This window comes from Tinamus guttatus, unplaced genomic scaffold, assembly GCF_059628265.1.
Source record: "Tinamus guttatus ecotype Peru unplaced genomic scaffold, ASM5962826v1 Tinamus_guttatus_pri_ptg000705l, whole genome shotgun sequence".
Lineage (NCBI taxonomy): Eukaryota > Metazoa > Chordata > Aves > Tinamiformes > Tinamidae > Tinamus > Tinamus guttatus.
Window position 1 is genome coordinate 87,026 of NW_028289239.1, and position 17,573 is coordinate 104,598.

The window sequence follows — 17,573 nt, forward strand, 5'->3', positions numbered from 1 at the left end:
TACTGGGTGTGTTTGCATACTCAGTATCTTGCAAAATTTGATCACTCATAAACAGCTTCTCCCTTCCATTAGGGTGCATTATTTATTCATACTTGTGCATCTATTTCAGGCTTTAGTGCATTACAAAAATATATACAAAACATTTTTAATGTTTAATACCAAAGTGGGACTCCCAAGCAGGCCTCCACCCAGAGATCATATTGCATAAGAAAAACACGGACCTCCCAGTCTACCTTCCTGACATCAAACAATTAGCAAAACGCTATTGTTTTGTGACTTATTTCCCTGGGAGATCACCTCTCTCCCTGTGGACACGCTGCCAAAGTCTCAACTCAGCACAACTCCTGAGCAGCAGCTGCTCAACCATAAACCAGAAGGAGCAGCTCTCTGGCAAAGCACTCCCTGTGCAGGGTCTTCTGCTTGGAAATGTGCTCCTTTCCCTTCTTCTGCTCCCTGGAACCCAGACCTATTGGAACAACCTTACTTAAGTAACCTTACCTAAAGAATAATTCTAAGAGATGATAGTCCAAACCACTGCGATCTCATTGATGTTAGTAATCCTCCTGACTGCAGAAGTCATCAAAGTTACTGGAACCATATATACGAGTAAATAGAGACAACGTGCGCCGTTACTCCAGGGCCAGCAGCACCTCAAAAGAAAGGGGATGAACAGCCTCTACACTCCACTAATTACCATTAAGACATGACCCTATTTAAAAACTCCTTCCTACTGAGTGAATTCTAAATGCGAATGTATCAGAGCGAATAAAATCAGGCAGACAATCCACAGGAAGTTCTGTACTTATATTAGTACACAAAATAAAAATAGAATATCATTAACAGCCTTAATGAAGAAGTTGTATCATACCACTTCATCACTGTGGTTATGTTCAGAACTGAGAAAAAGTATCTGGAGATGCGAAAATGAGTAGTAGAAGTATAAGCTCCTATCACTCCACAGAGCTGAAAAGCAAGTGTTACTTGAAATATACTAATTGCAGATGACACGTAACGACATATTTTTCACTTTGCTATCATTCTGCCATGTGATTTAATCCCTTTTGCCATCTGCTTTAAACAAATGTCAGTGTTATTTCCAAGAGGAAAAAATACCTCCCCTATGATTCACTTCCACCAAATGTCCCACAGACACTGATGTCTTATGGCAGAGCATGAAACTCCGTATTCTGCGGTAAGAAGGGCAGGCAAATTTGCTGTTATCAGTTGAAGGGCTAAGTAAGATCCTACTCGTTCTACTAAATCAAGGTTATTTTGAACCTTTAAGATAGGAGTGCAGGTTATAGTGAACTACACTGCCTAATACGTTTCCATCTCATTTTATTTTTACTACAACCTGTGTTGAGCACTGCATGAGCTGTGTACATGCCTATACAGTCACCCATACTAAGAGTAGAAAGAAGATACTAGTTACAGAATGGACAGCCCCCCAAGCTGGAATTAAATGGATGCTCTCAATTTGACATCTAATCAATTAAAAAGACCAAGGTGAAGGCAGCTCAAAATTTCCCATCTGCTCAGGAGGCTCCCTTACAAATCTGGATCTTCATTATGTTATCCTCTGGTTTTAAGCGATTTCTCTCCTTTCTCGAGTTAAAGAGCAACAGAGAGAATTCACTTACTGTGGCAGATGAACAGTAAAAAATGGTAATACTGGCATTATTTTAGAAAGTGCCGTGAAACACACTGGGTAAACAAACTCAAAATATGTGGAAAAGCATCTTTGCACGCTGTTCTGCAGGCGATAAGGGGTCTGCAGCTGGCTACAAGGATGTAAGGATGCCGTTTCAAACAGGGCACAGGTTAAGTGTATCATGTATTGAGTATAACTGCTTTTGCTCAGAGACGAGCAAATGATGTATTCAAAAGGAGTTTACACAGCATTGATATTAAAAAAAAAAAAAACTGACAATGGTCAAATATCCTGAGCTGCAATGACCTTTTTGTACCTGTTACTCATTATATAACAGGTTCCAAGTGATGAAAGACACTTTATTCAACAAAGCCCTCAACCTGGGATCCCATTAACCACCTCTAGCGCTGGCAGCAATAACTGTGCTTATTTGAATAAGGCTCTAAGTTACTGAGACTTAAGCACTTGCCAAAACCCGTTGCAGACTTGGAACCATGGGGAACCAGCTTGTGCATTTTCAGATGGCTTTTAACATTCCATAGTCCAAAGCATATTCCGCTTTATATTATATAGCTCTTCTGATTACAAGAGACTGTCTTACACAAATGCAACATGAAAACAGTCAGGCTCATACACTGCTCTTCTCAACTTCCCTGATGCAAACATATGCAGATAGTTTCGTATCGTATCATTAGGTCATAACCAGTGTTAAGGCTGCTCAGAAATAATATACTGTTCTAGACCTTCAATTAAACATTATCAATAGGAAACTAAACCAAATAAACCTGACCTACAGGTTTAAGAACAAGTTAATAGAACAAGTACCATTTATCTGCCTTCAGGAACAGAAAATGTTATCAAAAGGGATTCTTTTGCCAAAATCAAACCATCTTGCTTGGTAATATGCATATATTTACAAATTTCCATTCTTAAAAGACTAAATCAAATAGAGCCCTATTTTTTCTCTGCTTTCACATTTAGTTGTCTATGGAGATCAGATTTTTTTATATGTTCCCCATTCAAATTTAAACTACATTTTTCATTAAACCACATGTAAAGATCCTTCATGTTAACACTACAACTCAATGACATTTCAGTGAAGTTTTTGCAGATCTATCACTATTTCTATAGCTACAACGTCTGAATAACAAAAACAAAAGGCAGCAGGCATTGCAACTCTGTTCACTTCAAAGCTTAAAAGAATTAAAATTGCATGGATTCCTAAAACCAAAGAGGTGAATCCATAGGTAAATCCTTAGGCATCACTCTGGCTAGTTAACCTGACATGTCAATTAAATGCAAGATGTAATTTATTCAATTCTCAGTCTAGTCTGACACAAAACCTATATTTCCCCTGATTCCTAATTAGCTAAAGTAGTTGTCTTCTTTCATGCAGATAATTTCATAACCATTAGTGTAAAGCATTAACACGTTTTTCTTTCAATCATATTTTCCTCCTGTTGACTGACACACCTTCTCTAGTGAGTGTACTTGTGCCAGTTTCTGCTTTGTGGGAAATCGCCCCAAGGTCTTTAGGAAAGCTCCCTCCCATACACATAAAACAATGATATATAATCATGATGCTAGCTGTGTGAAGAGACATATGTCTTACTTAGAAAATATGAATGGAAAATTAAGCACTGGAAGAATGTAGCTATTTCCATTTGGGTATATTTATGAACTTAAATTGCATACTACTTAATAGACAATAGAATGCAGCATGATGAACTCCTTGCCAACAAGAACAGGTAGTGTTTTTAGCTAAATAATTTTTTTTTTTGCTTTTTTGTTGTTGTTGTTGTTAGACAGATTTGACTTCTTATAGCATGCCTAATAATTCAATGAAAATTAATAAAAGACAAGAAATTTCCTGTATGCATACCATACAACATTTAGTATATACAAGATTTGGTCACGTGCAAGATATGCCCATTTCCATTGCGTGTTTTGTAATTCTATTTTGACTTATTTAGGAGTAATTTTACAAACTGCATTATGGAACTTCACACACAGAAAGATGTCATGAAACTTCTGTTAGCGCAAAAATATGAAAAGCTTCAGATAGCTTTCAACTTCCTCCTGGTATTTCTTTCATTGTATCCCTAATGGCTTTCCTTTAGTCTCCACAACTGTCTTTATTCTGCAGAGGAATCAGGAAATATAGGCACAAAGTCAGATATCTTCTTTGCTTCTGCTAGTCTCTAGCGGAAAAGCATGTCCATAAAAACACCCCCAAAGAGAATCTGCTTCTTTGTCTGAAATGTTCATACTGTCCTGCCTGATTCACACTGCTTAAGAACAACTGATGGGCTTCATTTCCACATGTGGAGCAATTTGCTGGAAAGGGGACACTTCAGATGCCATCTGTCTTTTGGGGGAAGTTTGGAGTTCTCATTCCCTGCTTCCCTTACAGCACCTCACAGGACACAACAGCAGCAAGCATGAATCATGCAGACTCACGCACAGAACGATCACAACATTAAATACTTGTCATCCTCCAAGTCACAAACACAATTATGGAATGTGATGGCACACCCATCCCAGGGCAGGTTCACAGCCCTGCCCGCTCTAGCGGTGCTGGGGGCTTCACACCACCACCTGCACCATCAGCACGCAGCAAGTACCTGTTGCCAAAGATGTCTTAGGGCTCAGGCAAGGCAGCAGCTACAGCTTTTACAGATTAACCTAACCAGAGAGATTTCGACCAGCCTGCTGCTCTACCCCCGGGCAGGTTTTGCAGCCAGTGCTGCTCCGGGACTTGCTGCCCTGGTGCCAGTGCAAGGCCGTACCAGAGGCCACGACAGCTGCTGAACGCAGCACTGGCCTCCTGTCAGCCCAGTGTAGGTGAGGGGCATCTCTACGTTCACAAGCTCTAGCACCTTATCTCAGAATCAGCACAATTAAACCATGCAAGCCAGTTTAATTAAACCAGGCTCTCTCATGTGGGCTCAGTACACAGTATCCTGGTTAGCTTGTATCTGAACCATTGCCAGTGCAAGCTAATCCACTTTGGAGAGGTTGAAACCCACGTATGTGTTTCCTTTTCAAATTTGCACTAGCTTAGCTAACCTATTACTAAAGTGGCAGCTTCAGTCAAACCTGAACAGGTTTCACCAGGCTGATTATTTAGGCATTTTTAGAAATATTAATCTCTTTTACTAATCAGCTTGGTTTGCTGATTGTGGATGAGACTAGCCTGCCCTGCCTTTGATTATAAAATGCTATTTTGGCAATCTGTATGCTGGGAATTATGTTGCTCTAGTAAGACTGTAGTGAATGCCTATTTAGCATATTACAAAGAGTATTAAGAAACTAGTTCTTTAATCAAGGATATTTTTTTTTCGAACTACAACTTCAATAGCTACTAAAAAGACAGGAGCTTAGGCCCTGGAGTGCTGACTTTCCTTGTGTCACAAGAGTCCCAAAGCATGGGACAACCTGGCCAGATCACTTAGTGTATTAGACCAAAAATGCATGATAGTCCCCGATGGCTTTCTGATGTTGTGTATTTACATGCTGCTCTATAGCTCTGACCACAATACAAGAATGAAGATACCAAGTAAGATCAAAACTAGCATTATGCAACACGAGAAACAAAAGCTAGATCCTTCAGAGTTTAGTGTTAGCATTTTTGTAAATTCTTTTCTTAGCATGTTTGTGAGGGATTTTCCAGTGCACTGTGCAGGGAGACACAAGCTGCCTTCTACTCTGTTTGGTAGCCACAATCAAAAACTACAATAGAATCCACAAAGCGTTTGAGATTCTGGCAAGATATAAAAACAAACAAACAAAAAAGGGTAAGGTAGTAAAAGCTATTCTTGGCAAATGGCTACTTATTGTTAAAAATACTATCCTTTAGAAGTGATGTAATTTTCACAACAACAGACGCTTTAAAGGTACTCTCAGTTCATTCTCAATGAAGGAAAGAAGAGAAGCACAGAATATCCATGTAAGTAGTAAATGAGAAGTTCTTCTAACTTTGAACTGTGAAGTAACAAACTTGTTTTAGAGCAGTCAGTAAAATGCAAGTGTTAATGCAAAACCACAACAACAACAACAACAACACACACACACACACCCAAATCCATGAGCCACTGGGAAAGCATCTGAAGAAAGTGACATTCTGAAAATCTTTAGGCAGACAGAGATGTGATGTATTGTTGGCAAAAGCTTACTGTATTTTTGTTCTCTTCTATCCTTGACAAGCACAAGAAAAGGGGCATACAATTGTTTCAGAAAAATCTCCTGCTTCCATTGCTGCCAGGTTGCCTTGGTTCCTAGAACTAATTATTCTGAGAGGTGGCACACTGCCCATACTACCTGTTAAATAATAAAGCATTAATTACCATTATTAAATGCATCCTTGTTGCTTTTGCAGGAGATAGACACCTGCTGGTAAGGACCAGAGGATTTCCAGAGTTCATTGGTCAGTGCTGGCTGACAGGAAGTGTCCATTTTGAGGTGCACCTGATTTTCACTAGTCCTTGCTGTATCAGAATTTGAGATGTTCAGCCCATACACACCATCCTCATAAACTAGAGAAGAATCTGATCTGTTGAGACTGCTTAGAGACATATGTACTACAGCTTCATTTAAGTAGAATGAATTTTCACCATGTAAGCTGTCTGAAGAATTACGTCCCATTATCTGCAGAAGAAAAAAATGCAAGAAAACAGCATTTTCAACTTTGTCCAGGTCCAGAAGAATCCTCCTACCAGGATACTGTAAGTTAAAATGCCAAAAAGAATGAGGATTCATAATAGATTGCCACCTACATTCCAAGGCATTAAGACTGAAATATGTTAAATTGGTTGTATGTTCAGGAATAAAACAGCCATAATCTAGAATATTTTGCCTTAGCCTCTCTCAAAACACAGGAAAACACAGTAAAAACGGCCAGATAGCAAAAAACAAAGGGCTGATACTGGCATGGTAATGCTCTTATTCCTTTTAGAGGGTTGATGTTTTGCCTTAGGGACCATTTCACATATGTAAGTTTGTGCATACTGCCATTCAATGATAATACTGCACCTCATACAGATATGAGAATATAAGCAATAGGACTTCATCAGTCAAATGAGGGATGGTAAACATCATTCTGCAACTTGCACGTAGCCCCTGGGGGCTGAAAATGCAACCCCCGCAAAGACTCCCCACATACAGACATTTATCATGAAAAAGCAGGAGCAGAAGCCATCAGTGGCTGTAATACCTGGCCAGCCAGTACTAGCTAGTGAACTTAGTCAGTACTCCCAGGCCTATATGTTTGCAGTTACACTGAGCTATGACTGGACTGCCAGCTCTCTGCTGCTGCAAAGACTATCACAGTGGAAAATGCAAGACAAAGAAGATCCCAAGAGCTGGCATGCATTAAATGCCATAACATTTACTTGAAATAAAAATCTAAGTAGTCTTACAAATGGAATACCAGATTGAGAATCACTTAATGTTTGTGGCTTTTTAAACAATTCATTATTTTGGTTCTTGATCTGTAAAATACTGGGCATCCCTGAACGAGGCTACCATGCTTCCGAACAACTCTCCCCCCAAAATTTCACAAGTTTGGATCACAGATCTCTCAACACATGGAAAATCCAAGCAAAAATATTTTGATTATCAGGTATTTTGAAGAACAGTAATGGAAATCAAGACAGTATTTGCCAGTGCAGCGACTGGAGCCCAGGGCTCACCTGGGCAGGTAAACACCCTACCAGCCCAACCAGTGAGTTCAGTCAGCCTCTCTTCTTCAGCCTCAGCTCCAATAAAAACTTGATCATTTTTACTATTAAATCTTTAAGCAGCCTCACAGCTGATCTAAATTACATCAGCTACTAATGATCATGCTTTGGCAATTCTATTCCTAAGGGTGTTGGACAGCCACACTCCACCCTCTTCCTCCAAGAGGCTGGCTGTTGCAGGGTAAGAAGACAGCAGGCAAAGGGGCTGATCCGTAAGCTTTACAGCAGCCAGGAATTTCCCACTCCTGGAGAAACCTCTGTCCCTCACTAGAAAGAGCGCTATCATCCAGAAATAAGGACAGTGGCAGAAGACTCTTCATAAAGACATAAGCAGCAAAAATATCACAGTGTTTTAATAACAAAGCTTTCCTCTAAAAAGTGAGAGTAGGGTGTCTCTTGCCAGAGGGAAGCAAATGTTTACCCCTATTACTTGGTGGTAAAGCAGATAAAACACAGTTACAATTTCCATGTCCTAAATTTAATACCATAGGTCTGAGTATGATTTCTTCCCATGGATATAGCTGAACCTCAACTTCCTACACACTAGCTCATTAAGTTACCAACAAAGAAGATTGCTCTCAAACACCCAGACACACTAGTCTCTTCTTCAGCGTAAGCTTCTACAGCTCTGGATTTCAGGATACAGTTATGGTGGGGGCATATATACCTCATGGTTCCCTGAGGATGAAAATAGGCCGCTTTGACGACTGTGCTTCCAGTGCCAGAGGAGCTTCTGCTGCATTTTCACACTGTTTTTTTCTTTCTCCACCATTTGCTGGCCCTCCTGGAGCCTTTCCAGGCTCTGCTGGTACTCCTGCAGCTGCAGCTCCAGTCCCTCGCGGCTCCGCTCGAGCAGCTCCTCTTGACAGCCGCACTCCCTCTCCCGCTGCCCCAGTCGGCTCTCCCTGGCCTCCTGCTCCCGCTGCCGCTGCTCGCATTCCCGGGACCAGCGCTGCTGCTCTTGCTGAAACTGCTGCTTAAGCTTGTGTATGTTTGCCAGCTCCTCCCTTTGTTTTTCCATATTCCGGTATTTTTCTTGTTCCTGGAGGAGGTTTGCCCGGGAACTGTGACCCCGACCGGTCTTCTCGCTCTCCTGCAGGAGTAACTTATGGAGCTCTCTGTGGCTGTCCTGGATAGTTAATGCTGCCTAGTTACAATAAAACCAATTGTAAACGTTTAATACTAGCCTTTATCTGGTTTTGCATTTTTCCATACAAACACCAAATAAAAACATTTTATTCTCCCCTAATATCCATGCTTGATACTTTTTTTGGAGTTCCTCCATCACGCAAGTAGAGATTTCTGTGTTCACGCCTATATTAAGAGATGCTTCTAAAAGCACTCAACCATTTCAAGCACTTTTAACAGTGCTTCTGGTTTGCACTTAGTACTTTATGTAATGCTCATGCTACAGCAGTGCCTACACACTTCAGTTACAGTTGGGCTCCTATTCTATCAGATGCTGTTCAGTCATGCAAGAATACAGCACCTTTTATAGTTAAAGAGAACATTAAGGCAATGGTCTAGTAGATGGGAATTCTGGGCTTAAACCTTTCTCTGCTACGGCTTTCCTGCATGACATTAGATGAGTGGCAGAGGTCAGATCTATGCCAAGAATGAGGAAAACTATAGGGACAACTGCACAGTTTCAAGTACAGTTTTCAAGCTTGCTCCAACCCTAGGATTTTCCTTGCTCACCTACACCACTGTAGTCTTACTAATATCAGTACTACCTGCCCACATAGCCATGTCATCAGGACTCCTACACATATCCGAGGTATCTATGCCTGCAGAAACCTGGAGTGTAATCACAATTTTAGTTTTGCTGTTTCAATGGCTTATTTTACAACAGAGATAGGTATGTTCCATCCTTCACAAGGACGTTGGGATGTTGTTTGCAATAAAGATTGTAACACCGTCCAATAATACCGAAAAAAAAAAGATGGCTGTGATTAAGAGGGGGAAAAAAAAAAAGAAAGCCCTAGATCTACTGAGGCATTTAATTCACAGCCTATTATTGAAAGCTGGTATGGGAATCCACTTCAGTAGGCATTCCCAGAAAATTCCCACAACCCAGTTACCCGATGCCTTCCACTCCAGAAAGACTCTCTGGCTTTATGCAATGTGCAGTTCCCACATTTCTTGGCTCTTCCCCCAGTATTGGGTCAGCTCCAGTGATTTGTAAACAGGGAAAGACTATTTCTCTGCACCTACACTGCCAGCTTATGCAAATTTTCATGGTCCAAATAATGCCTTTGGCATTATTTGTCTGTTTTTTGAAAATTTCGACTAAACTACAAGTTTTTGCATTGTTTCAATCCACATAACTTCTAAACCCAAGACTTTCAGGATTATTATGACATATTCTAATGTCAAGAAGATTTTTTTTAAAATCGAACATATTGAAATGAAAAATTTTGAAATAAACTCTTAAAATTGCACTTGAATACGACAAATAAATAAGACTGTTCCAACTTGCCATGAAAGAGACAAAAACTTCAGACTAAGGTCCTAGAGAACACACATAGTAATAAATTAAATTGAAATACCAACAGCGGATTGATTTGCTACTATGCAGCAGGTAGTGTTCAAAATAGCCAGCAATATTTAGTTTTGAACATTTTGAATTCTGATTTCAAAAATCTCTACATGAAATAGCATCAACTCTAAATTTAACTTTCTCCCTAGATTCTTGGGCTGTACACACATTCTTCTGGGGGCAAAGTGTTTGCTTCAAGTAAGCATTATTGAGTCCTTAAATGAAACACACCTCTGATGTACAATAATAATATATTATATGACAAATTACATAATATTCAGAAGAGCTGAGTATCGCTGACAATGTCTAAAAGTAGGGCAAGATAAAAAAAAAAATAGCTAAACTATTACTCTGCAAAGTTAACAGTGGAGTAGTCACCTGTATGCTGTACAAGAGACGGGTTAAATTCTGGATTGCTTGTACAATCTAGAAAACAAAAGACAAAGATTTTCAAAGCTTTAACCACTGTTAACTAAATACTAATAAATGTTAGTACATTCTGTCTGAGGTTTAAATAAACTCACCTCTGTCCCTGTATATCCTGGGAAAATCATACTTCCACCCTAAAATAAACACATGTTGCTTTAAAAAGTAGTTGTTAACTTTACATTTGTATCTTCTAGGTAATTTTTTTCAGTACTGGAGACATTCATATTGCTAATATATGCAATGCTGAGTCAAACCTTTTTCTGTGTATGTGAAAAAAGACAGAAGCAGCAACCTACGAAGACTAGTAATTCTTCAACACCAGAGTTTCCGTGCAAATCACTAGAGAATCTAAGCACAACTGTAAAAACAAAAATATTTCATCCACAATTTTAATCCTCTTGTGACTACTGCTACACAGAAAAGATATTTCTATTCATGGCTTGTTTATTTGACAGTTTCGAAATACAGTAACCAGACTTCTGTATATACAGCAGAGTGAGTTTAGATTACTTATAGTCAGATGAATCAGCTCAAGATTCTTCAAAATCAAGGTACTAACATACCAAGAAGCTAACAGAAGCATGTTAGTAGGTTATAGTGAATACCTCAAATGTGCTGTGAGACATTAAGCCAAGACTGTTGTCTCTGAAACCAGTATGCTTACCACTGCACATCACAGCCACGCTCGCTGCTCTCCCAGCAGACTCAGACATTTTATATTTTCCACCCAAATTCCCCTTTCCTAAGGACCTTTTTGAATTTATGGGGTGAAGCCACCCATAATCCTTTCAGCTTGAAAAACAGCTCCTCTGAGAGAGATAAGGTGAAAAAGTGGAGAAATAAAACACAATCCCTTCTGAGGCTACATTGAAAAGACTTCCTGTATGATTTCTGTTAGCTTTTTTACAGAGGAGTGGAGGAGGGTTGTGGGAATATTTGCTGTTTCTCAAATTCTCCTGAGTTCTCTACCAAGTCTCATTTTCCGTTACAGAGAACAAAGCAGCTGCTTTAGTTAGCTATAATAATTGAAAATGAGGATCAAAAAAGGCAAGTCCCCAAATACACCTCAAAATGCAGCAGCTGGTGCTCACTTTCCCCTTAATCTGTCTGCACTTCCTTCACCCCCTCTCCTTTTCTCTTATTATCTCCTTTTGATATTTTCTTTCATTTCCCCTACCTGCACCCCCTCTTCCCACTGCACCATGATCCAGCCTGCTCCACTCTGCCGCAAGAAGCAGATTTCCTATGTTTGGCCCTGCACAGCATGAGGACTGAGTCAAGGGACCTCTGCCTTCCTCGCGCGAGTTGTGTGCAAGGAGGAAGAGCAGGAAAATGAAGGGAGGGAGGGAGACAGGAAGAACACGCAGGCCGCATGAGGAGTAGCTAGGGTACAAAAGAGAGCCCACACACTCAACAACGTGGCAGGGTCATCTATTCCATTTCTTTTATTCTTTGAAACCCTATTTAATTTCAAAGAGGAGATGTACAGTGAGATTAAAAGCTTGGCAGGTTTTGATGTTGCAAAGGCTAACAAGCAGCCACCCCAAGCACCTACACACCAAGCAGCCAAGGCTCCTCACAGCAGCCAGGCAGTGGGACTTCGGGGCTGTAGGTGCAACTGAGGCATCTTGAGCCCAGCTAGCAGGGGTGACAAGGGCATTGCAGCCACCATCACATCCTCCTCTCTCTCCACCAGCATCTGGTACAAAAGCAGGGACGGAAGAGGGGGAAGGCCAAAACAAGGACCATGTCCCAGAACTGCCCACTTCAGATCCGCTGTGGTACACAGGCAACTTTCTTCTATCTGCTGTGTGGTCCGCATCCCACCCCAGGAGCCGTGGCTTTCCATTTGGTGTCCTGACTACTGCTTTGCACGCCAGCTAGGCTGAGCCTGGCCCTGCAGGGCCGGCTCTCAGCCCCCAGCAGCCTCCTCAGCAGCCCAGAGAGGCTGCAGAGCACCTCAGCCCAGGCAGCTCCCGCGCCATGTCCGCGTCTTCCTTCTGCCATCTCCTGGTACGCCGCAGCATTACAGAGCACCGTGTGACACCAGGGCTGCCCTAACGATATGCTAGAGCAGGGTAACAAGGAAGTTTGGAAGTGTTTTCTGGAGGTCACTTGTTCCAGCCCACTGCTCAAAGTGGGACTAGCTTCAAGGTAAGATGCAATTTCTCTGGTAACCTTTACAGATGGAGGTCCTACAACACCCCTCAGCAACCTATTCCAGTACTGAAGCATCCTTCATGGTGAATTTTTTCACTTGCATACAGTCAGAATTTCCCCACGTGCAACTCGTAACCACTGATTTCAGTCTTTTCACTGTGTATCTCCGAGAAAGGCCCAGTTCTACCTTTTCTATAACCCTAATGGCCATGTTTTGGTGTGGAGCCACTGAAAACATTTAATGGGGTAGATCTGAGCCCCTCCATGATCCGCCAGGTTACTCCATTTCAGCTTCTGCACTCCCTCACGTGGACCTTCTTTGTTTCTTTTCTTTTCTTCTTCCCACCCTCCACTAGCATAGCAGTCTGGCAGGTGACATCCCAGAGCTAAACATGAGGCAAGCTTACATTATTAGTAGGAGTCTTACAGAAATAGCTAGGCCAAACCAGGCACTTGGTCATATTTGATTCAGACTACGTACCCCTGATGCTAAAATATCTAGCAAACGTTTTCAAGCAAACTTTGCTTTCTATTTCCAGTCATGTATTTTCTATTTTTAATTTCTTTCTCCGCTTTATTCCTTTCCATGGTCCTGCTTCTCCATCTAAGGACTCCAATACTATAATGCAGTTTATTTCCACACAACAGTTCATACTGCTCTTGCACTAATACTTTCTGCTCTTACCTGAAATTTGTCATTCATAATTCTGCCTCTGCCTTTTTTTTTCTTTACACAGATTTGTTTAAGAATAAAACGTATTTTTAAGAGTCTATCCCATTTTATATATGCTTGTTCTCAGCAGGAAATTTTCCAGCACCTATATCTGCATTAGCTGAGGTCACTGTGCTTTCATCATACTGAGAGAAGGGAGAGGTAGCAGAGGGATTATCAGCCCCACAAAGATGGACATATGGAATGACAGCAGAGAACCAGGCCCTTCGGCAGCTCAAACAAGTGGTACTGGATCCATAAGCCTGGCAGGAAAATTGTTCTGGTTCTATGTTTACTTTTTCTAAAATGATTAATTACAGTGACATTTATTAAACTGTAGTATTTGGACTTAGATGAAATGTGTCTATTCCGTGCTTCGGGTTTTGGAACTGTCTTTAGATACCCTGTAGGAACCTGAACAGCAGTTATCCTCCCAGTGCCCAGAGTGGCCCATAGCAAGAGAAAGTATTTACGATACCTTATCTTCAAGGCTGGCAACCGCCATTTCCTTTTCAACAGGACTAGCACTGAGACAGACTTCAGATGATTCTTCATCTCCTTTCATTTCTGCATCTAGCAAATAAAAACCCAGTGGAATGCATGAAGAAGCTATTAAAACATGTTCTGACCACAGAAACAAATGACACACTTTCTTATAGCTACCAACAGGAACCTGAAGTTAGAGGGTGATATAATTTGGAGCTAGTTAATATATTCTAGAAATGAAACATATCCATATGGAATAAAGAATGGCACAGACAGGACTGTTTTTCCTGTCTTAAAAAATGTAAGTGATAATGCAGCCAAATCACTGAAAATGTACTGCAGCAATGCTTTCTACAGGACTTTATTTGCATATTCACTGCAATCTATATATATATTTTTTTTTATAGCTGAAGCGATTGGAATGTCAATCCTAGTAATCAACAGATTTTCAGGCTTCTGATTAAAACTGTCTGACTCAGGAAACTGCCTACATTGCAGCACAAATTTGCTATGGAATTGAGCAAAAGTGACTAGAGAGCATCTGAGTATTGTGTATGGAGTCAGTATTGCTGACTGCAGACATGTGCTACAAAAAAGCTGTAGTGGATGCAAATATCTATTTATTTCAAGTATCTATTCAGTTATCTATTTATTTCAGTGAAGCCACATGACTCACAGACTCACAGAATGGGTAAGGTTAGAAGGGACCTCTAGAGATCATCCAGTCCAACCCCCCTGCTCCAGCAGGGACACCTACAGCTGACACTATTTCAACATTTGGCGAAAGACATTTTTTTTTATATTGTTTCGTACTGATTCTACCACAAAGTGAAAAAGAATTCCTGTATGAATTAGTTTGACAATATGAATACATAAAAGAATTAAGTATTACCATCAGGAAAAGTTTCCAAGATTTCATTTGCACTAAGTCTATGTTCCAAGCTTGATTCTTCAGTACTTTCCTCTGATAATCTTTCTGTTTCACTCACTTGTGATGACAATATTACAGCAGCTTGGAGACTTTCAACTAGAGAGGAAAACATGAAGAATTAGAGAAGCTTTAAGTAGCTGACGAATGACATAAAATAACAGATTAATTTATGTTGGAAGGGACTTTCGGAAATTGTCTAGCCCAACCCCCTGTCCAAAGCTTGTCCAACAAGATTGTCATTCAGGGCTTTGTCCAGACAGATTTATAGTATCTCCACTAAAGCACTAAAGGAGAGAGACTCCACAGCCCCTCTGGCAACCTGTTCCAGTATTTGATCACCCTCGTGGTAAATAATTTTTCTTTTTATTTAATTGGAATTCCCCATATTCTACCTTGTGCCTCTTTTCCTACCACCACGTACCTCCGTGAAAGGTCTGACTTAGTCTTCTCTGTATTAGGCAGTTGAGGACAGAAAAAAGATCCCACCAAGCCAGCTCCTCTAAAGGCTGGACAGAGCCATCTCTCTCGGCCACTCTCAATGCATCGTGTGCTCCAGCCCCCTAATCATTTTGATTCATTCCAAATGGAATAGCTAGACTCACTCCAGTATATTCCTGTTTCTAGCACTGTGGAGTCCAGCACTGCGACCAGTTTCAGCACTCCCAAGGTGGTTTCAAGGGCTGACAGAGGGGAAGGATCACCTCCCTTCACCGGCTGTTGATGCTCCTCTTAATGTAGCCCATGATGCTGTTTCGATTTCTTTGCCACTAGGGTATATTGCTGGCTCGTGTTCAACTATCTGTCCACCAAGACTTCTAAGTCCACTTCTGCAAAGCTGTTTTCTATCCAGTAAGTGTCCAATCTGTACTAATATATGGTGTTACTTCATCTCAGGATTTCCATTCCTGTTTTCACTCTCAGGGATGCTGCAAATGTAATTTCCCTCATTCCTCCTGCACTGCAGACAGGACAATGCTTCTTGATAGAAGGTATTCCAAAAATACACAACTCCTGCAGCAACTGTGGCAGGTCTTTATGGCAGATGTGGCAGGTTCACCTGCAGTTTTGGTCTGTATGTGACCCTACATCATTCTGACATGCCACCAACCAACCAAAGTAGGTGGGGTCAGGAACCAGATACAATAATGTATTACATCCTTTAACGTACTTCACAAGGCTGTACTGCAAGGAGGCTAGCTAATGAAATGCTCCTGAGATCCAATCTGACACCGCAGCCAGCCCTGTTTACACATTACATTATACATCAAACATTCTCCTTATCTTATAACCTGATAGGCCTCATCTCATGCATCTGAGAAGTATAAACTTGAGAAACTTCCCTTGAATGTCTTGGTGGCACATTTTGACAGTGCCAAGCTCTTGAGACTTGACAGAATCATAATATATAGCTGTACTTGATATCTTGAATTATCTACCCACTCAGGGAGCGACCATTTCAGTTTTCCTACGCAAACTTACCTTCCCTGAGTGCTGCTGCCAGCAGTGAAGCAGCCTGTGGAGTTTCTCCAGAATCAGGTTTGATAAGGAGGTGAGGTTCAACACGAACATCCTCAAAGCCACTCATACTTCCCAGTTCTGCATAGATATGCAACTTGTCTTCCAAGTAACTGCAGATCTGTTGGTCCTGGTTACTCAATGATTCTGTAAACAGAAACGGAACACTGTTAACATTTCCCATCCTGCAGGCAAAGCACATTTCCCACTCATCTTTCTAATCCTTACGCCACATAGACACTGCTAACTCAAGTTAGGCAACAGAGTAACTGAGTTGCACAATGCCTTTTACAAGTAGCCAAGAACCAAATTCATCCCACAGTTAGACCTGCGGAAAGCTGGCACAGACCCTGGCAGAGAGCCAGGACAGTGCCCTACCCTGATGAGGGAGCCTTGGCTGCACTCTGGGGCCACCTCCTGTTGCACTGAGAATCAGCCGTGCTAGAAAAGAACCTGGCTCAGGCAGCAGGAAGAAATGCTGATTCAGTGCACCAGCATTGGGGGCGGGGGGGGAAAAAACACCAGCTCACAGTTGAGGATGTCCCTCCTGTGGCTGCTTGTAGGAAGGACAACACTTGCATTTCTCTCCTCTAGGCAGTAGAAAGATTTGCAAACTGAGTGTAGGGGAGCCAAGGAAGCTACAGTTATCCCCATTAGTTTCATTTTCCGATTAAAATCAAGTAGCGCAAGATGCCAGTGTCAAAACTATCACTAAGTTATTCAGTTAGCAATGATCTGAGTTATTTCTGCAAACAGGAAATGACACCTGCTTAATGTTAATCTTGCAAATCCAGATTTTGTTTTAAAGGTATCCATTTTTTCCTTTTACACTCTCTGTTACTTAGGAAAAACATACAGCACTTGGACAAATATTCTCTTCAAGGAAACTCAAATCATGCATCATCTACCCTGTGAATTCTGCTTATGATTCTGAACTCACCAGCCAGTATGTGTGGTGTTATTCGTTCCTTCTGAACTCTCTGGACATGAGAGCTCTCAGAGCAGAAGCAAAGGTACTTACCTTGACACTTCTGAATTTTGGATGCTTTGGCCTCAGCAATACGTCGGTCCTCATCAGATTCACTCATTTTTCCTTCTTCTTCTTGGGGACAACTTTAGAGATAAAAGACAGACAAAGATTGACAAGGCAAAATCTGCACATCATATATTAATCTTAAGTACTGCATTCATAGTAAATAAAAAACAAGCCATTCGTCTGCTTCTTTAAAAACAGTAACAGGACATAAATATCAGACTGAAGGATTCCTTTTAATTACACTAAGATTGCATTATGCAGGGAATTGATGGCTGGCTCTCCTACAAGCGTACTGTGTTGACCAAAGCTCTTCCCGTCATTCCTGGAATTGATGCCAAAGTAACAGGCCATTTTCTGAAGTGACAGGGAATTTCCC

The 17,573-nt window shown here is 41.2% G+C and overlaps 1 protein-coding gene across 1 annotated transcript in view; it reads right to left on the reverse strand.

Annotated features, from left to right (window-relative positions):
* The window catches only part of ARHGEF28 (Rho guanine nucleotide exchange factor 28), a 120,697-nt gene that overhangs the window by 11,064 nt on the left and 92,060 nt on the right, over nt 1–17,573 (reverse strand). The window contains exons 29-36 of the mRNA XM_088536739.1: nt 17,183–17,274; nt 16,126–16,308; nt 14,608–14,742; nt 13,708–13,802; nt 10,453–10,491; nt 10,307–10,354; nt 8,057–8,536; nt 5,998–6,298 (exon numbers count right to left, since the gene is read on the reverse strand). Of these exons, the coding sequence (XP_088392865.1) occupies nt 5,998–6,298; nt 8,057–8,536; nt 10,307–10,354; nt 10,453–10,491; nt 13,708–13,802; nt 14,608–14,742; nt 16,126–16,308; nt 17,183–17,274 (1,373 nt within the window). The remainder of the gene's footprint in view (nt 1–5,997; nt 6,299–8,056; nt 8,537–10,306; nt 10,355–10,452; nt 10,492–13,707; nt 13,803–14,607; nt 14,743–16,125; nt 16,309–17,182; nt 17,275–17,573) is intronic.